This window comes from Strigops habroptila, chromosome 7 (assembly GCF_004027225.2).
Source record: "Strigops habroptila isolate Jane chromosome 7, bStrHab1.2.pri, whole genome shotgun sequence".
Lineage (NCBI taxonomy): Eukaryota > Metazoa > Chordata > Aves > Psittaciformes > Psittacidae > Strigops > Strigops habroptila.
Genome location: NC_044283.2, coordinates 14,981,587 through 14,999,355, shown reverse-complemented (window position 1 = coordinate 14,999,355; position 17,769 = coordinate 14,981,587). Strand labels below are relative to the sequence as shown.

General features: G+C 37.4%; 1 protein-coding gene across 3 annotated transcripts in view; it reads left to right on the top strand.

Moving 5' to 3' along the window:
* Positions 1 to 535: 535 nt before the first annotated feature.
* The window catches only part of RAB28 (RAB28, member RAS oncogene family), a 62,027-nt gene continuing 44,793 nt past the window's right edge, over positions 536 to 17,769 (top strand). For all 3 annotated transcript variants that reach the window (XR_003992217.1, XM_030491931.1, XM_030491930.1), the window contains exons 1-3: positions 536 to 808; positions 8,101 to 8,197; positions 13,388 to 13,476. Coding sequence is in view for 2 of the 3 variants with exons in the window: in XM_030491931.1 (XP_030347791.1) it covers positions 731 to 808; positions 8,101 to 8,197; positions 13,388 to 13,476 (264 nt within the window). In the remaining variant the exon portion in view is untranslated. The remainder of the gene's footprint in view (positions 809 to 8,100; positions 8,198 to 13,387; positions 13,477 to 17,769) is intronic.

Sequence of the window (17,769 nt, the reverse complement as noted above, 5' to 3'; positions counted from 1 at the left end):
ATTTAGGCAGAGCACTGTCAAGAACGACTGTGCTGCAACATGGGGTTATTAGACAGGACTCGGTGCAGTGCTTGCCACTGTTATGAGCTTTCTGTGTTAGCACACTTCTTTAAAAACACTAATGCATCTTGCTGCTGTGCGGAAGCCCGGCCCTGAACGGGACCTGGTCACGGAGGCGGGTGTAGCTAGCACGGCAACGCAGCCCCTCGGTGAAGCACCGCAGGCGGCCGGTTCCCTGCTCCCAGCGCACGCCTCTGGGGACCACCCCGCTCGCACTTCCCCGCTCCGAGCCCCCCGGCAGCCCGCCCCGCCACCTCTGACCTCCGCGCTCCCTGGTTACCGCGCGGGGCGTCACTTCGGGGCCAGACCACCGCTGCCCGCAGCTGACAGGCGGGTTGAACCATTCTCCCAGCCGCTGGGGGGGAGGCAGAAGTGAGGGCTCCGCGGGTGCCCCCTGCTTGCGCCCGTAGCGGCTGTTGGACTTGTTGCTGTAGCTCCCGCCTGCGAGCTACCCTCTCCCCCTTCTCTCTAGTCTCTCGTTGGTTTCGCCCCGTGCGGGCCATAGCGACGGCGGTGTGCTGAGGGAAGATGGCGGCTCCGGCCTCTGCAGTGCTGCCGGCTCCGTGAGCGCGGCGCTCGCTCCTTTCCCCCTTCCCCTCCTCGCTTTTGCACCCCGTCCCTCCCGGCTGCCCTCCGCCTCTTCTCCTTCCCCGCCGGGGGCGTAGGGACCATGTCGGAGTCGGAGGAGGAGGAGAGTCCGGACCACCAGCTCAAGCTAGTGGTGCTGGGGGACGGCACCACTGGCAAGGTCAGTGCCGGCCCCGGCCGGCAGCGCCCCTCTCCTCTCCGTCGCCGCGGTGCCCTGAGCCCCCTTCCTGACCTTCCCCCTCAGCGCTCCTTTCGGCTCCCCCGCTGAGGAGGGAGCAACCCGTGGCGGCTTCCACTCTGTCGCGCTGCGTTGTCGCGATACCCGGCGCCGTGACGCCGGCTCACTGCTCCCCCTTCACTCCCGGCCCTGTACTTCTCCCTCTCCCTGGTATCCCCCGCGTGTGTGGGGCGGGGAGTAGCGGAGAGCTGGGACTGGTTCCTCAGGGAGTAGCTTCGCCCCGGGACCGCCTGTGTCCGCTCCGTACTCGGCAGCGAAACCCTCTGTCGGGATTTTGGTACCCTTGCGGCACCCGGCCAGGCTCGGTCGACAAATAGATGTATACGGCTTTAATCCATTTTCTTGAGCCTTAATGAAAGGAGCGGCTAGTAACGTAGTGACTGTGGTGCTGCTTGGTCCTGGTTCCCCCCAGTGATGCCCGTGCGCTGCTGGCCGCACTGGCGGCGGGTGGTCGCCCGGCTGGAGGTGCCCGAAGTTGTTCTCCGCGTCTGTCAGTGCCCGGGAGGGGGCCGGGGCCAGGCCCGAGCATGTGAGTTCGAGGTTCCCGCCGAAAGGACGAGCAGAGAAGGTTGCCTAGCTGGATCTACAGGCTCTTCTCGTTTTGGCTTCAGAGCTAGTAACCTCCTGAGGTGGATAGAAGAGCATGCATCTATTTGAGTTCCTGTTCAGAGTTTGGAAAGGCCCTTTGGAGTCAATTTAGTTTTTGTTTGTGACTTTTGCAGGGTTTTTCTTCTGTCAACATAATGAAGTACTACTTATAAAAGTTTGTTTATAAACAAATTGTCTTTTAAAAAGAGAAATTTTGACAGACCAGAGAAGGCAAAAAGAGGCTGTTTTCTTACCTGTTAAAATACTTACTGATTTTTACTATGCACAGGTGAACATTATTGCCACATGTAGCCTGAATCCTTTTGTGAGATCCGCCTAAAAATAGTAATTTTATTGTACGTTTGAAGGTTATTGAAGGTTTGAAGGTTTCATTTATCATTAATTTTTGAAAACACGGGGAGGCAGAAGGTCTGTGTGCTTCACAGTTCATGTGAAAAATAGAAGTATTCTTAGTGGTGGTTTAAATGAACTGCCTGCGATTAGTAGAAATAAGCTTGTATGGAAAGTACACGCATGGTTTTGCTCACTTACTTATGCAGAGCTCTGTGAAGAAACTAAACATTTTTTTTGTCTCCAGTGGTTATAAACCCAGTCTGAAGTGGTATTGTACTCATCTCAGTCAGTAGATGGGCAATTCCAAGTGACTATGTGATGAGAGCATAATAAATACACAGGATTGACAGCTGAAGTCCTGTTTCACTGGTAGTGTTTCCCCGGAGTTTTCCATTCAAGCTGAGGAATCCTTTCACTACTGCTATTCAGCACCTTGTGGCAAGACCTCTTGCCAAACATGGATTTTCAAGTGTTCTTGAGTTTTGATGTATATTCCTGCTGGTCCCTACCTCTCATGCGGGAGCTGCCACTCACTGAATCTCCTGCTGTCTCTAGGAATCCTGTGCTTCAAGTGCAGTTTATTTTGCATGAGCAGCAGCTATACCATGGTGGGCTGCTTTTCCTCCTGTCCCCCCTAGATGATGCTGTAATAGAAGCTTCTTCCAGCCATCCTGAGGGCCTAGCAGCAAACACTTGCAATAATAGATTTATTGTAAGGTCTTGTGAAAATAAAGAAGTGATTGGGTCATGGAATGGAAGGATAAAATATACCTACTGCTATTTCAAGCACCTCAGAAGACTAAATTGTTGAGGTTCCTGTCCTTTGTTGGCTACTCGTTCCGCGTACTTGTTGAAACATGTATGTCTATGTGTTTTCAACTCTAAATAGTGTGCCTCTCACATCTGGTTCACAGCTGGTCTTTACACACATGCATACTTAGCCTCTCACTTACTGTGCAAGACGTTTTTTCCTCTTCCTCTGTTGCTGGGATCATTGGACAGGAGGAGCGTAGGGAATAATGGATAATATCTTGGAAAGATTGTGTCTGGTGTTTAGTGCGAGATGTTCATATCTGACTTCTTTCTATTGCTTGTCCTCCTGCCAAAAAAAAAAAAAAAGTGTATATATATTTTTATTTCTTTCCCCTTGGCCGTCTGGGGCTTTCTGGTCTTCAGTTCTCCAGGGGAAAAAAAAATATGTCTTTGCGAGTCAACTGGCCAAAGGTGTAAACTTAGTTTCTTTTTCCTCATCCATTGTTTAGAAGCAATGCGATTCAGGTTCTATGCAAGGGTTGGTAGCGGTTTAAAAACAAATTAGTGCCAGTTCAAGCTAAGGGTAATGTTTATGTTTCCATTAGCTGGGAATTGCCCTATCCATGAGGCAAGGGAGGGATATTGTGCTTCTACTAATTTGTTTTGTGGTAGTTGAATGAATAATTGCATACTTAGAATTTTAAGGGGAGAAGAGCAGAAATGGAAGAAGGAATGAAAGAGAGGAATGAGACAATAGAATCTGAAAAAGTGTTTGAGTGCAATAGAGATAGTAAGAAAAGGGTAAATTGTTAAAAAGAAAAATTGAGGAAGGCAAGATTGGTTAGTAAGAAGATAATAACAAAGAATTATTTTAATGAACTAGACTAACTAGGAGAACAATCCCAAAAGAAATCGGAAGTGGGGACAATGTCAGATGAAATAAAACAGCAATTATTAATACCAGTTGGCTTTTTGATTTTGGTTACAGGAAGGACCATATATATACAGAGTAGCCTTATGCACCTAGGTTTTAAAGCAACCCACTCATCCCGAGCCAGAATGATTTTCTGTTAAAATAAACCAGCAGTACTAGTATGGATTAAAAAAAGTGGTATTATTATCCAGATATTTCTACTCTTGCTATGCACAGATTGGCTTAATGTTGAAGTATATAATGATGCTGATTTGAGCTAGAACTACTCTGATTTACTACTGTTGAAAAACGTTTTAGGCCTCAGGAAGCAAATCTTGGAGCTATTCAGGGGCAGGGAGGTCCTGAAAAATAGCCATGCAGGAGGCGCCAAGCAGCTGAGGTTCTGTCTTCCTGCCATCTGTTGCAGCTGGGTCTAAGGTATGATAGCAGGAACATCCTACCTTTTTCTTCTCCTTTTAACAGCTGATTATGAAGATGAAGGAGCCAATGCTTGACCTAATGTGGGAGCTAAAGTGTAGGCTGGAATACAGAGTGGTGTCCAGCTTGCTTTGGGATTTTTTAGGATGCCAGATTTCTAAGCATTGTGCCAATTCTGGATCTTGTTTTTAAACAGGGGCTCAAAAATTTCATCAGTGTTGACAAAACCACTGTTATTGTTGAGTCTTGCAAGTGGAAAATTGCATCGTGTCCTGTGCAGATTGGTCTAGCTTCATAGATCCATGTCCAATGTCAAAAAAGTCTTGATAATTTTCTCTTTTAGAGTGAACAAAGTTTCATCAGTAATTAGGAGTGTGGTGGAAAGACACCAGCTTCAGGTGGCAGAACTTCTTCCTTTGTTTACAAAATACTTCCCATCCAACCCCAATAAAGCTAGACTGTTCTCAGTGAGAAATTCTCTGTATTGGACAGTTACATGTTTTTATGATAGTTAAAGCATTTAATTATTTAGCCTAGTGTTTCTTTTCATTTTGTTTGTTTTAAAATTCTTGCCAGTTGAGGTAGGACATGACTGAGGGGTGAATGTTGCTGTGCTTGGAGAGCAACATTGATGTTCTAGGAGGGAGTGAGGGAAGGAATAGATACGTGTTTTTGAAAAGTGGATTCTCAGTTGGCTGGTAAAATTGATATATGAGTGGAAATTCATGGCTTCAGAACTATGTGCTTGCATCCCATTGAATTTTGGTTTTATTTTTTTTTTCCTTACAACTATGATGCTACACTTCGACTTTCTGAAAGCTTCTTCTGTAGGATTTTACTCAAATAATCGTCATTGGTGGGGTTTTCTCCAAGTTTCTGTGCTGCCCTGGTGAGTGGTCAGTGTCAGTTAGAGCTGGCTATCATTGCTTGTTCTGTTTGATGTTCAGTGTATTTCCATTTATTTCGTAAGTAGGGTTTGCCTTTTTTCTCTTCTGTTTACATGGAAGGTAGGTGTTTAGAAACAGCATGTCAGCAGTTTGTACTGTGACTTGTTGACAGTGACAAATGGAAACAAGGATTATCTTGCCTTACCTGTGTGGTTTAATCACATCTTTGTTTCCAGAAAAACCTTCCCAAATATTGCATTGTATTTTGCCCTTAGAATACTATTAATTTGATGTATTTTTTTTTATTGAAGTATGTTAAACTCAGACTTTTTATTGTCTGAAAGGAGGGAGTTTATCACACCAACCTTCAGTAGTGTATTGCTGTTCAGAACAGCATATGAGCATTCTAAACATTTGCTTTGTGTGACAAATGTGTGAACCTGTCAGACTGGGTCTAATGGAAAGTCTGCTATGAAAGTTGGTGGCCTGGTTGTCTTAGGAGATAGATAAAGGAACAAGGCCTTCTTGATATCATACTGTCATCTGATCTCTATAATGGTGGTTGAAATCTTATGAATGTAGCATAATCTTTTTCAAAACCAGTCACTGATCACTACAGTTCTACTGAATGATTATTTAACTTTGGTTATTTTTTTACATAGATTGCACTCAACATATCCTTACATTGACAGAGAAGATTCTGTCATACATAATCTTTTATGGCAAGCATGGCAGGGAACAGTTTCAGGATTGAAGGGAGTATCTGCAGATAGAGGTACCTGAGAGGTAGAGGTACCTGAATATGCATTGACATGACTTTGTTGACTGTTGTGGAGACATTTAAACTGTTGCTCTTAGTATTTTGTGGATAAATGTTTGTTCTGTGAATAGAGGATTCTAGTCTGGTAATCCAACACCTTGAACTCTAATATTTATTAGGAAAAAAAATTAAAAAGGAGTTAGTCAATGATTTTCTGCTATAAATTCCTTTACATTCAAGAGCACAGTGGAGGAAAACTGTCTGAGAACTTTGCCATGCTGTTGATTATTCGCTGCTCTTATTGCTTGGCTGTTAATTGAATGCATGTTGTTTATTTTCACTAACACCCCTAGAGGCCCTGAGGGAATATCAAGTGTCACAGAGTGATAAAGCTAATATTTACTGAGCCCTTAAAACAAGAAGGGAGTGGTTGCTTATTTAATGGGGATCTAAATTAGTGTGTTGGAGAATATAGAATATAGTTAGATGATATTTTAATCTGTACTGTGGGTACTGGTTACTTTTATGATAAGGAAAATTTGAAGGAGAAGGCTGTATGGTATATTCCTGCAACATTGTTGTTGTTATCTACATATTTAGGGTCATGACAGATTAAAAATAATGTCTTTGTAGTCTTGACAGACTAACTATTGTGATTAAAAGAATCAGTTCTACTGACTTTTTCAGTACTGCAGTCTAAATCTGTATTGAATTTTATTTTCTGCATGTTGTTAGTAGTCCTGTCACATAGCTGTAGGCAGAAGAATCTTCTCATGATTCATCCTCTGTGGTCTTCACCCTTTCCACAGTGATATAAATATATAACCCTATTCATGCTATTTCTAGTTTACTTGCATTTTTCCCCCCAATTTATTTATTTATTTTTAATCCTCTTGGGGCTTGACTTTAGTGAAGTAAATGAAAATGTTGCCATAGTCTTTAATTGACTTTTTGGATTACTTCCTAAACGTGTCTTCCAATATCAAAACATCACTTACTACATATATAGGACAGTGATAGGAATAAATATGTGATATAGAAATGAGAAAACAATAAATCTTATGTTTACTTCACAGGTAATTTAATAGCAGAATAAATGTTTGGCTATTCATACTAGAGCTTTAATGCTGGAGCTCTGGTGACCATGTTTTCATGCAAAAAGAGTAATTTTACCTTTTCTTCCTGTGTACATTTGACATTTTTAGCATAATTTAGACTTTGTTATAACCGTTCTAGTAACAGAACTTGCCTATTCTAATTGTTTCAGAACTATTGGCATTATTTTGCTATTGCATTTTTAACTCTGTGTGCTCTTAGCAGCTATTTCTAATAACAATGTGACTCATCTCTTTGGGTCTGGATGAACGGAAAGCTGGCAGAAAAAATACTTCTTGCCCATTTGAGTTCCCTCAGGCAGTGCAAAGGTTTTGTGAGGCCTTTAGGCTTTTATTCCCCTGTATGTGTAAATGCATATTTAGATTTTTTTTCTGCAATTACTCTCTCTTGATATTTTCAGATGTCACATCAACAAGAGATTTGTTAAGTACACACCACTAATTTGATGTAGGATGTATTTTATCAGTATGACATTCATTTTTAATGTATTTAATTTTTGTTTTTTCACAATAAAAGCTTTCGTATTCTTTAAATTTTTTTTTTAATCTGTGGCTTCTAGGGCTTTTTTCTTTTCTTTTTTTTCTTTCTTTCCTTTTTTTTTTTCCTTCCCTTGCATTGTGAACTTAAATGACTAGTGAAAGAATATAAATGCCTTGCTTCATTACTTTATGTAGCTTAGTTGTGTATCCTTTTAGCAGTATGTAGTAAAAGCTGATTATTAGGTCAACAGTGTATTGGTCTACTTACTTTCATAAACCCACAAAATATAAATTGAAGAAATAAGTTTCCAAAGTTCTGCTTAAAGGAATGATTCTGCAAATGTGAATTCTTAAGATGACTTTAGAATTTTCTGTATACAAGAAAATAATTTTCCTATCATGTAATATCTGATCCTGCAACTTAGATATACAGTGGTGGGAATCTGCCACACTTTGGAGCCCCTGTGGGACTCTGCACTGTGCAAATCTCTGTTCCCTCCCAGAAAGTTGGTCTGGGACTGTGGTGTTCTGTACCAGGGAAGGACCCTTGTTTTGGAAATAAATGCTTTTTAAAAATAGTCTCTTCAGGTAATGATATTGTCACTTCGGTTTATTTCAGTTTGAGCGTACGAATGACGTCTTATTCAAATCTGTGTAATATCTTCTAATATGACTATCACAGTACCTTTGAAATACAAAGGATGTATGCACCTTGCTTCTTTTTACATAAATTAGTAACCTTTTTAATAGGAGAAGTGACCTCTTATTATGTTGAAGCTGGCTGGAATGCTCGTCAGACCAAATCCATGGACACTGTTGGCATGCATTGATTAAAAAAGTGCTTAACTGTATTTCATACTTCTGGTTTAACATCAAGTTTTTTGCTGTTTAAAACGACAACTTAATTTGGTATTGTTCTGTTTTAGACATCCTTAGCTACACGTTTTGCTCAAGAAACATTTGGAAAACAGTACAGACAAACCATAGGATTGGACTTCTTCTTGAAAAGGATAATATTGCCAGGTAAGAGAATAAAAAGTAACACTGAAAGGTTGGGCAGGAGTAGGGCTTGCGGAAAGAGATTCTTCAAAGTAATGTGTACCAAATAAGCTTAGTACAGTGCTTCTTATGGCAAAGTAAATCAGGTTATTCAGAGAAAATTTTGTTAGTGTGTTCTTGCCACATGACAAAGGGTTATGCATTTGCAACTTATGTCTTTAAGTAAAACACTGAATTCAAATAAAAGGAATGCTATCTATGTTAATGATTTTTTATTATCTCTACATGAGTGTACTCACTGTCCATGTGGATAGTGTAACATACAACAATGAAATGGAACTTTAAATATATTCATTCAAAAGTATATGTGCTTTGAAAGAAATAGATTTTTCTTTTTTTCATTTTTTTAAATGAAATACACAACTTGTATTTGAGTTGTGTTAGAGAAGCATAATGCAGCTATGGAATCGCAGCGCTCTAATATGTGAATGCTGTTTTATGCAAGGCAGCATGAAATTGCTGGCATTTAATAGACCACTAAAATTTAGGGTCCCTCGGCACTCATAAAAATACAGTTTGAGCATTCAAGATCTTTCAGTTCAGGACTGCAAAGAAACTATTTAGATGCCAGTTGCAGCAGACTGCATGGAAAATGAAAAGAAATAATTAAAAAAGAATAGTTGCTGGTAGAAGTTTGTCTCTGAACAATTGGGGGTTTGAAATAAGTATTTTCATTGATTTTGTGTTTGCTCAGTTTCGAGCTATGCAAATATTTCATTAAATGCATTTTCTTCTGGCTTCAAAAATCAGAAGAAGATAGCAAAATATGTGTAATTATTAAAAGTTGTAGTGAGGTTTGATAAAGTTGGTGCAAGCTCTATAGTTCTGTCTCTTTTCCTTGTGGAGGATGAGGAGGGAAGCAAAGCTAGAAATGAAGCATTTTAGCTGTAAACTGAAGTTATAAGAAAATATATACAGTTCTTGAACTTGTTTTGTTAAAATTATATTGCCAATCATTTCTTGATTATGTTTATATATTTTGATAAGTGAAACAGAATAATCTTTTCAGACTATTCCTGCATTCACACGTTTGGTTTGGCCATTTTGCTTTTTTAGTGTCTGGTGAGTGATAAAGTACCAAATTTCAGTGCTTATTTCTCCATAAAATCAACAGAATAATTTTTTTATTGTCCTGCTTATGCCTCTAAAAATACCAGTGTGTATAATACTTAACAGCAGTACTTGCAAGTGGAATGTGTACACAAATCATGCAGTGTGCATGCTGAGAACTTGTATTTTGCAAGTTTTTTTCCAGCTGTTAAGCATACAGAAGCTATTAGTATGTTACTGGGATTCTAAATATTCTTGTGGAGTAGAAAATTTGGAAAATTTGGAAAATTATCAACTATTGATTCATTCATGTTTTACTTCTAGTTTATTTTGTAATAAAATGAGAAGGTTTTATAGCACCATATAGCACCAAAACGGCAACAAAGTCTGTACATTTATTTTCCTCATTTATCATTAACAAAATAGTAGCGTTTGTGGAATGTATTCATATTCGGAAAGAAGCGTTTTTCTGCAGATCGTCATTCTGGTTTCGCCTATGCCTATATATGGGTTTAGGTATCTATAGATTTCTGTGATTTATAGGTAAGCTGAACTGGTGGTGGGGAGTGAGGGAAAGGAGAAGGAGGGAGGTAAAATTTCTAAATACTGGAATGGGAAGCATTACTTAAGTAAGCGGATTTTTCTAATTTCTTGATTAGTTCTGGGTTTGCAGAGCTGCTGTGTTTACTTGAAAGGTTAATTCATACTGCTGCACAGAAATTATAATATGTATATCAATAGGAAAACCCCCTCAATTTCTCTTATTTAGTAGGAGAATTGGTGCATTGGTGGTTCAGTAGTTGAATTTTTTTTCTTGTAAACAAAGTTTTCAGAAGTTAAAGTTGCTGATTTCTAGAATTGCACAGAAGTTTACATTAGGCCACATTAGAAATGTATTTTAGCTTGTAAAATAAAGTACTGTTTTTCTGGTTTTTGGGCTTTTTTAAAAATAAAAGTGTTATTTGTCTCCAGTTTTAGTAACTGATGCAGTTTTGCAATGAAAATAAGTACTTTACATGGTAAAACAATATGGCTTAATACAAATAGGAAAACCTTTGATGAATTTTGAACAAAGCAACTTTCAGTGTTCAACTGTTGACAAATTCTCTTCATGCAGTTTGTTAAAAATATTTTTTTTTCAAAAGCAAATCAGTTTCAGTATATTTATTGATGCAGTGTCTTGTGTAGTCTGGATGCAACCGTGGTGTTGATTTTACTGCTTATATAGTGTATCTATTAGTCAGAGGGTCTGCTGGTAGAGATTCTTAAGAGCCATAGTCAAATACTTTTAGGAGGGCTGTGGGTGTAGTCCAGTAAACAGGATTCTTCTGTTAAAAGGATTTTTTTTTTTTTTAAGTCAGTACAAGAAGTGGGCTGACTTGTGTTTTTAGTTTCATCTTGACTGTGCAGCACTTCAAGTAAGGTTAACCGATGCACCAAGTATACTTCTGCAGAATCACTACTGAGTCAGCCCAGTGGCTTCAGTTCATACCAGAAACAATCTAGATACTTGTACTGTGCACTTGTGTTTTCTGCAGAGTAAAGAAGTGCTAATGTTTCTTGTTCCATATCAGCATATTGCATATTATTTTTATGGGATTCTTTAGTTATTTTTATTGATATGTTAAACTTATTTCTAAGTCTTTTTATACATGGTTTCTTTTTATTGTCATTTTCCAGCTTTTATGTTCCTCCTAAATCTATGGAAAAATAGAACATTTCAAACTCTTTGCAGAAAACATGTGCTACTATCATAGTTGTTAATTGAGTATTTGCTAGGCACATTGTCTGGAGTTTTTCCTTCACTCAGAATAATTCTAATATCATTCTTTCAGCCCTAAAAGCAATTTCCGAACACAAGTATTATGGCACCTAACTGAAAAAAAAAAAAAAAGAAAAAGGAGATGAAGGATTTTGGACTGGACATGATCAGCATGAATTTTAGTAGTTAGTGAGGTCTTAATGAAGAATCATTTCACCTTAAATGAACATTCTAATCTTTTTTTTCCAGTTTCTTTTTTTTCTGTTGTACTGAAGGAAAGTAAATAATTCATAACAGTAGATTTTTAAGTTGAACAGTCACTGTTATACCATTTAATTTAACTTCATGCATTAAATTTTCTCAGATCATTCCATACAGTTACCCAGATACTAAGCCCAGTATGCTGTGCATAATTACTACTCTTAGGAGCAAAAATGAAGTTAGAAACTTTTTAAAGCATTTGAACACAAAATTAGGCATCTGAAAATTGTTGAGTTTGAAACTGATAATATTTATAAAGTATTTTTCCCAAGTAGCTGGCATGAATGACATGGTAGATTTCCAGAAGAATACAAACAACCAAGTTAGGGGTAGAACACTGCAGCATGGTGAGCCTTTGTGCATGTTTAGTTTGTTTACCCACGGAGGATGCATAGTCATTTCTGACTGCAGATTGGACAGCTTATCCGTGCCAGATGCTTTATGGAAGACTTTCCTGCGTTGTGTGCAGTCAGTTATGTTTTAAGCTTTAAAAATAATTAATACATAGTATATGCACTGTCAAAAGAAATAAGCTTTTTATTCTATGAAAGGTTGGCTTTATTGAACTGGAATGTTTATGATGTATTGATTGTATTACATATAGAAATTCTTTATCTTACTGTTAGATAAAACGCAGTGTACCTTAAAAATACTGAGTAGATTGTCTCACATTCATCTCTATATATTTGAAAGCAAAGTAACAGTTTAGGAAATCTGCACTTTTAATCAGGTTAAAGCAAGATGCTTCATAAAAATAAAATGTGGTATATTTAATACCACAAATAGCATATATTCAGCTATATGGTTCTAATTTGTTGTTTATATTCACTGAGTGCTGGGATATATTTCTATGGAGCACACTTACGTAACTAATGACTGTGTTAGTTATAAATTGATTGTGGAATAGATCACATTGTGTAAAATAAAGTTGTGAATAACGAAATAATTGAACTAAGATTATACCTTTTTTAGCAGTCAAAAATGATGTTCTTTTTCACTCAACTCAATTGTTGTGATGTGAAGTTTGTTGCCTTTTTTTTTTAAATCTAGGAGTAAAATCAATAGGGAGTTATGATGATTTGTGAGTATATAGAATTGTTATTAACATGTAAGTGATGTGAGTTGTATGTAGGTTAGAAAAATTTTCATCAGACCTCACTGTATTAAAGTTTGGTGCTTCCAGGTAATCAGTACAGTTTTGAAAACAGTTTTCACCATGCAACGTGAGCCAAATTATACTTTACTATGTTTGTGTGTGTGTGTGTTTAGTCTGTGAGTTTGAGTTATTAGCTTGCAGAATATGTATGACTTGATATTCTGTATTTTGACTGATTTTATGTTTCTTTGTTTTTGAAAGCTTGTTAACACTTTCAGTATAGCTTAAAAACTGTTTAGAATAGAAAGGAAGATCTATTCTTGGTGTAGTTTCTTCAAAGATGAAATTGGACATGTAAATCATGTCCAACTTAGTTGCCTGCTTTGGGTAGTGGGTGGAGGAAATAATCATAGTTTTGCATCCTCAAGTTAGATATGTGTATTTCCATTTTTCATTTTTTTAACTGTATAGTACTAAGAGCATCCCTACCAAATGCAGTTACTGTGAAGCTTTTCCCTGCTTCTAGATTTGTAAGGAAAACTTGGAGGAAGGTAGTGAAGGGACACAGCGTGTGGAATAATGTGGTGAAGTTGACGTTAATTATATTACCTTTCAATTCCAAGCACTGTGCTTTAGAACTCTCTCTGTAAAGTTTTACAGTTTTCTTCAGTGAAGTACGCTATATAATTTCTAGTCAGGAATGTTATACTGTGCAATTCCAGTTATTTTTCTGTTAATATGAAATATGGTAATGTCTAGCTGTAGTTTTACTGCATCTTAACTTAGCTGGACACAAGTGAGTTTTTTCAAATGATACATTCATCTTTGTGTTGAAATTTATTTAGTTACTATTTATTGTATACTTGTAAAAGCTATTGCTGTTGATATAATAGAACTGTATTACCTTCTGTGATAATATATCCTTACTTTTATTTGCATTTAAATTTTCCAGGTTACCCAGTATCTGTATTATTTTCTTTTTCAGGAAATTTGAATGTTACTCTTCAAGTGTGGGATGTAGGGGGACAAACGATAGGAGGCAAAATGCTGGATAAATATATTTATGGAGCTCAGGTACAGTATAAGTCATGATAATAGTATCTATAGTAATTATATAAAATTCCCTGAAAATTTCTTCTTAAAATTATACATATTTTATAGGTTATTATATTGTAAATCTCAAAAATGTTGAATCACTACTTAACCTAAACTTACTTAATATGCTCATCTAAGTTTGGTATGCAGTTAATTTTTTAGAGCTGACTTAAAAAGCAAAGCACGAGTACGCATTTGTAGATCTGAATAACTCGTAAGAACAGATGTATGTATGTTTCCATGCTTTGTGTCTTGAGTTAAGAAAAGCAATCATAGTAAATAAAAGGCTATTTGGATATCCACATGGTAGATATAGAGTGGCTGCTTTTAGAACAGATGCCTCCTGGGGGGAAAAGTAGAAGGAGGAAATTAAGGGCAATCCTACACCATTAAACTCATACATGCAACTGGGGTTATAAGAGGGCAAACAAAAGGAGGCAACCAGGTAGCTAAATATTTTTGCAGAACTCCTATCCAATGGAAATTAATTTTATCTTGTGGTTAACTAAGCAACTTAAAGTGAATGGTAGGATTAAGTAAGAGCTAAATATTATAAAAGTATCTAGAGTTATGAGATGATTTTGGAGGATGTACTATATGCCAAACTTCTTAATGCGAGCGATCCTAAAATATACTCTGTTCTTTAATTTGGAGTTTGTAATGAGAACAATAGGCATAACTTGTTTTATTATATAATGTTAAATTTGTCTGAAAACAAAATGCATGCACGTAATTTTCCCTCAGTGCTTTAGGCAATAGCAACATGGAATCCTAAAACTTTTACTGGATAGAAACTTTGTACTAACAAGTATAGCACAGTAATGGCTAATTAAGGAGACCAGGATTTATTAGTTAATGGGATAAACACAAACTTGTCAATTTAACATTCTATCACTTTCAAAAAATGTCTGAATGTTTCTGTTGCATCTGTTTTATGGCATTTTCTTATTTTTTAATAAAAAAAAATTTCTGCCCTGTTAAAAATCTACCAAGCAACAGAAGAAAGTGGCTTCCATGACAGATAATTTGATCGATGACAAATTGTTGCCATATGTCCAAAGTAAACTTGATGAAGGAAATAAAAGGCTATTAACTTCGTCTGTATTGAATTTGGTGATAAACTTAGGAGTTTCTTATCAGCAATAGCAGGTCAAAAAGTTAATACCAGTGCCCCAAAGTAGTGAAAAAGTGGATATCAGTAAGCCTAAAGTTACAAAAGTTTGATTTTCAGTCATTCTGAGCACATTAACAGAAAACCCCTACATCAAGTCTGTTCTCCTTTAATCCTTCCCCAACCCTCATTGTAACCCTATTATTATTTTTTTTTTTTTTAATGAACTAATAGCTGTTTTCTCGCCCATTGTTGGCATGTATTGCCATTGTCTGTAATAGGCTTCTTATCATCAAAGCTGACTTGTAACACACTTTTCTATTAGCTTTGTAACAGAATCACATTAAAGACACATGAAACTATCTTTATTTTCATCAATTCATGAAACACCATGAATAATTTGGAAGGGCACTGTGTTCAGCGTACTTCTAGGCAGAAGCTTATTTCATATTGAACATCTATAGCTTTTTTAAGAAGAAAAAGAGGAAGTAGGAGTATTTAGAAAGAAAAGTCATAATAGGTATGTATAAAAATTCCTGTAAATGGAGAGCAAAGCAGCAAGAGAGTAACTGGGAAGAGCTAGCATGTAGTTAGGAATGGTTAAGTGTTGCCCAACCAACCTAAGTGCCTTCTGTGGTTAGATGATTGGCTCTGCGGAGAGGAGAGCAGTGGATGTCATTTACCTTGACTTCAGCAAGGTCTTTGATGTAATCTCCCATAATATTATTACAGACAAAGTGTAGAGGTACAGACTAGATGGACGGACCATAAAGTGACTGAAAAACTGAATGGACAGCTGGACTTCAAGGGAGATGGTCCGCTGCTCAGTGTCTTACTGGTGTGTGGTTATAAGACGTATTCCTTAGGGCTCGGTACTGAGGTCATGTCTTATTAATTCTTTGAACAGTGGAACAGATCATTGTTTGCAAATTGCACCAAGTTGGTGATAAATGGTCATTGTGCTGGAAGGCAGAGCTGCTATTGAGAGACCATTTGCTGTCTTGGAACAGTTTTTTCCCTACCTGTTTTTGATCTGATGTTGCTGCATCCTGTCTTAGTAGCTGAATTTCACTGATGGGTCAGAAGAACTCTGCAAATTGCAGGGGGAAAAAGAGCTCTCTGATCTTTATAAATAAAAGGTGCTAATAAACAGCTTTCTGTCAGGGCTGATTAAACCTGACACATTTATCTCAGAATTGAGAGAGGCTAAGAGTAATTGTATAGTCAGTTACCACAGCTGAACTGATAGACAGTAGCTCGTTCTATTACAGCAATTTAATCATGTGCATTTGAGTGACTATATCCTCTGTATTAGCAAAGACAACTATGGGTAAGTATATGTAGACCGTAACTTGTTTTCACTTGTAAAAATAGCATTTCTGCAGATGTGCAAGATATCATAATGAAGTTACTCTTTGCTAAAATGAATAATCTGTGACTAGAAAAAATATTTTAGAAATTTGGTCTGACATGTTTCATAAATATTAATGAAAATTTGAAAGTTAATTTAGTTCCTTCATACTAAAGTCAGTCATAGGATGAGGGCAGCTGAGGATAAACCTGAAGAAGAAAACATATGGTTTTAATTAGTATTTTCTGTAGCTTTCTTTTATTGTGACAGATCTTGACATAAACTTGACACCTTTAAAATGTTGATTGTCTAGTGTGAATATATTGCCTGGTTACAACACTTCCATAATAGCAGTTCTGCTGCATAATAATACCACTGCTGTTTGCATGGTAAATATTTCAGAACCGCTCCCATCTCTTACCTGTAATTGCTGCCCCTACCCACATATCTAATTTAAAGTATCTTTAAGAGCTGGCATACGCTACCTCATAAATTGGCTTGTTAATAGAATAAAAGTATTGCAGACCCTACCTTCTCCAGAGACCAGCAAATCATTTCTGCAATATTCTCACTTTCCAGTGACCTATTTTTGAAAATACTCTATAATTCCAAAACAAAAAGCACTCACATATGCACTAATACAGGCAGAATGTCTCTCTTACTAGAGTGCAATTATGCAAGCAGGGACTATTTGCCATGTTGCTGGAGACTAGAGAATTAACGTGCTGTTCTTGGCATGTTGTCTGCCATGTGTTTCAAACCTTTTTCATGGCAGGGAAATGAGCTACTTCTATGTAAAAAGGCCAATGTTAATTTTCCACCTTAATTGCTCATACATAAGAGGGAAACAACAGCTTTTATACTATTTACTTGTTCTGTACTCCATATACTGTGGAAAATATATGGGGGTTTTTTGTGATGGGGTTTCTATGTTAAATAGAAAAGGTGAAATAAATTTTAGCTATGAGTTATGACTAGTCCTTCATTAGTTACATGTGTCATACAAAGTTACTTGTAGAGTGCTGTTGTGGCAAAAATCAAAGCAAGAAATATTCTTTATGACCTGGATGCCATGCTGCCTTTTTTTTGAATCTCTAAGATGTCTTATCTGCCATCTTTGTTTCTTAAGTATAGCAAATATTGGCAAGATTAAAAAAAAAGAGTGGTTAAGAAGCTTTAGAGGAAATGTTTTAGACCATGGAGAAGGAGGCCCAGAGGAAGTTAGGTGAGCTCTAATAGCAAACTATGTTCAGTGATATCTTTTACGGTAAATCCACTGTGAATGCCCTTTCTTCCAAACGTGTAGGTAGGCTGCAGTTGGCTAAAGGACATGTAGCAGAATAGGATTTTGATGAAGAATTAGTTACAAACAGAGTAGGCCAATCTTAAATGCTCAGATTCTAACTTTATCTTATATCTAATTCTGATAAAACTTTTTAATGCTGAAGATGGTTTAGGTAGTCTGCTCTGTTTTTCTGCAAGCTGCTGAGAGAACTTGACTGCTGTTGAAAGAAACATGCCATGTGCACTTTATTATTTACAACATTCAACCTTATGTCTGAGGTTTTTTAACTTTTACAATACCTGTCCTTCAGCTTGAGTTTCTTCTTTTCCACTGAGCATTTAACATCAGTATGTCCTTTCTAGAGCAAGTCTTATGTTATGGAAGACAAATATATACATGCACAGGCACTTGCATAGTTATAAAAATAGTTGGGAAAAGTTAACTGAAATGCAAGATAGGAAGGAATAAATTGTACAGAAGTTGGAAGAGGAAAAGTGGGTATTTAGTATTGGATTTGATTGGTAA